Source organism: Thamnophis sirtalis, unplaced genomic scaffold (genome assembly GCF_051295495.1).
Source record: "Thamnophis sirtalis isolate CommonGarterSnake01/CBP01778 unplaced genomic scaffold, rThaSir2_p1.2 scaffold_2, whole genome shotgun sequence".
NCBI classification, from domain to species: Eukaryota; Metazoa; Chordata; class Lepidosauria; order Squamata; family Natricidae; genus Thamnophis; species Thamnophis sirtalis.
In genome coordinates this window covers 17,172,712-17,175,008 of record NW_028261382.1, presented here as the reverse complement: position 1 = coordinate 17,175,008, position 2,297 = coordinate 17,172,712, and the positions used below count along the sequence as shown (strand labels likewise).

General features: G+C 48.7%; 1 protein-coding gene across 1 annotated transcript; it reads left to right on the top strand.

Annotated features, from left to right (window-relative positions):
* The first annotated feature begins 232 nt into the window (after positions 1 to 232).
* On the top strand, positions 233 to 2,053 carry KBTBD13 (kelch repeat and BTB domain containing 13). Its single transcript, XM_014057133.2, has one exon. It carries the CDS (start codon positions 358 to 360, stop codon positions 1,717 to 1,719), a length of 1,362 nt encoding a protein of 453 aa, XP_013912608.2. The 5' UTR covers positions 233 to 357; the 3' UTR covers positions 1,720 to 2,053.
* Positions 2,054 to 2,297: the final 244 nt, after the last annotated feature.

Sequence of the window (2,297 nt, the reverse complement as noted above, 5' to 3'; positions counted from 1 at the left end):
GCTGCAATCACCTTGTGTTGAAAGGTGACCTCTGAAGATCTGCGTGATCCAAAGAGGGTATTGTTTCGTTTTTGTTTTAGCTGCTCTCCTTTGCAAGGAACCGAAGAAATGCGACTGCTATCAGCTTGCAAATTGCATTGGAAGGATGTGATCCTGCTCATGTTGCTGGCTCCTCTGGTCACATGGAGACCAGTTATCTTTAGAAGGGAAGCATTTATATATAGAGCGGGCAAGCATACCTTAGCTCTTCGATTCAACACAGGAGGTTGGAAGTTGACAGGGACCGCTGCTTTGTCCCTGGCAACACGCTTGCGGATGGACTAGGGAGAAAGCGATCCTGTCAGAGAAGACGGGGCCATGCAGTCACAGCTGGTGGATCGCGTCCGGATCCAGGTGGAAGACACCTTTTTCTCGGTGGAGAAGGCCCTTCTGGTGGAACACAGCGAATATTTCCGTGCTCTCTTCCAGTCCGGCATGAAGGAGAGCACTCAAAAGGAGATCCAGATCAGGAATCTGAGTGCCGCTGGATTTTGCGTCCTGTTAAAAGTCCTGGAAGGGGAGCATCCTCTGCTGAGCTGTGAGGAAAACCTCAAGGCGGTGGAATGCGCCTCCTTCTTGCAGGCGACGGCCCTGGCCAAGTACCTGATTGCATCCATCAATTCTGATAACTGCATCATCCTGTTCCAAGCTGCGGCGATGTTTGGCCTTCTGGATCTTTTCCGCAGTGCTGCCCTCTACATCAGAGACAGTTATTCCAATCTGGAGGAATATCTGGACTGCCTTTCTCCAGATCTTTTGGATTATGTCGAGTCTCTTCTCCCGAGTCGCTTTGTGGCTGTGGGAGCTCACACCCCCACCTTTGAGTTCCTGGAGGATGTCTCGCGCTCCGTTTGCTACCTGGATGAGGAAACTAACACCTGGAGGACCCTTTCTTACTTGCCACTCACCGCCAGTACTTTTCTAGCTGGCATGACGACCCTGGATAACAAAATTTACATTGTGGGAGGGGTCTACGGGTACAATAAGCAGATTGTGGACCAAAGCTTTTGCTATGATCCAGTAACCAACGTCTGGAGTGAATTTTCTAGCCCTCAGCAACTCCGGTATGATATCACCTTGACAGCGCTGGAAGATACTCTTTACGCTATTGGTGGTGAGTTTGAGAAGATCCCGCTGAAATCAGTAGAAAAATTCAACCTGTCCACCAACAAGTGGGACTTCCTGTCGGATTTGCCTCAGCCAGCTGCGGCTGTACCCTGCGCCCAAGCCATGGGACGGATTTTTGTTTGTTTGTGGAAGCCTCTCGACACCACAATCATCTACGAGTACCTGCCCCAGAAGGATGAATGGCTTCCCATCTCAACCCTGACTCGGCCCCAGAGTTACGGCCACTGTATGGTGTCTCACAGGGACAATCTCTACATCATGCGCAACGGACCTTTTGACGACTTCCTGAGATGTATGATAGACCGCTTCAATCTCACCACGATGCAATGGACCTCTTTACCTGGCCAGTACATGAACAGCAAAGGAGCACTCTTCACCGCCGTCGTCAAGGGGGACACGATTTATACGGTTAACAAGATGTTGACCTTACTGTACACCGTAGAGGACAGCACGTGGAAGTTCAAAAAGGAGAAAGCTGGCTTCCCAAGAAGCGGATCTCTGCAAACCTTTCTTCTCAGGTTTCCGAGAACAGACCACAGTATCGCAACGTAAATGTGGCAACTCTGTGGATTATTGGGTGGTGGCCATCTGACCTCACATCTGAGCTTTCCTGCAGAGTCCGCTTTTCCAGACTTCCTGTGATCTCAGCGTTATAAGATCATGATGGTTCGTTCAAAGTGAAGAAAGTCTCAAGACCTCCAACCATTGCATGAACCACAGTCTTATCTTCTTGGTACTGTAGATGGCTTTGAGGCTTTATGAATGGTGAGCAAGGAACATTGCATCTACCCATTTGTGGCAACAAGATTGTTCTGATAGGCCAGGCCTCGATAGAGGTAGTCGATAGCATTGGCCTATAAGCAGAAAAGGCCAATAATCCATCAGAAGTCCAGGGATGCTCAGAGGAGAAATATGAAGAGAGGGGGGGAGGGAGGGAGGGAGGGAGGGGATCTAATACGTTTGGGATAATGTCTCCTGAAATTTTAGCCAGGTTTGTTTAGTCCCATCACTTGATAAACAGAAGATGCTAACACTGGCTGAGTTCAGGCAACACATTTAAGTTGCTTGTTAAATTCATCCATTTTCTAGATATGCATAATGAATCAGAAATTAAACAAATAGGCTGGTTT

What these genes read in the sequence shown, in the direction of transcription:
- KBTBD13 (XM_014057133.2), top strand. Translation starts at nt 358, where the DNA reads ATGCAGTCACAGCTGGTGGATCGCGTCCGGATCCAGGTGGAAGACACC.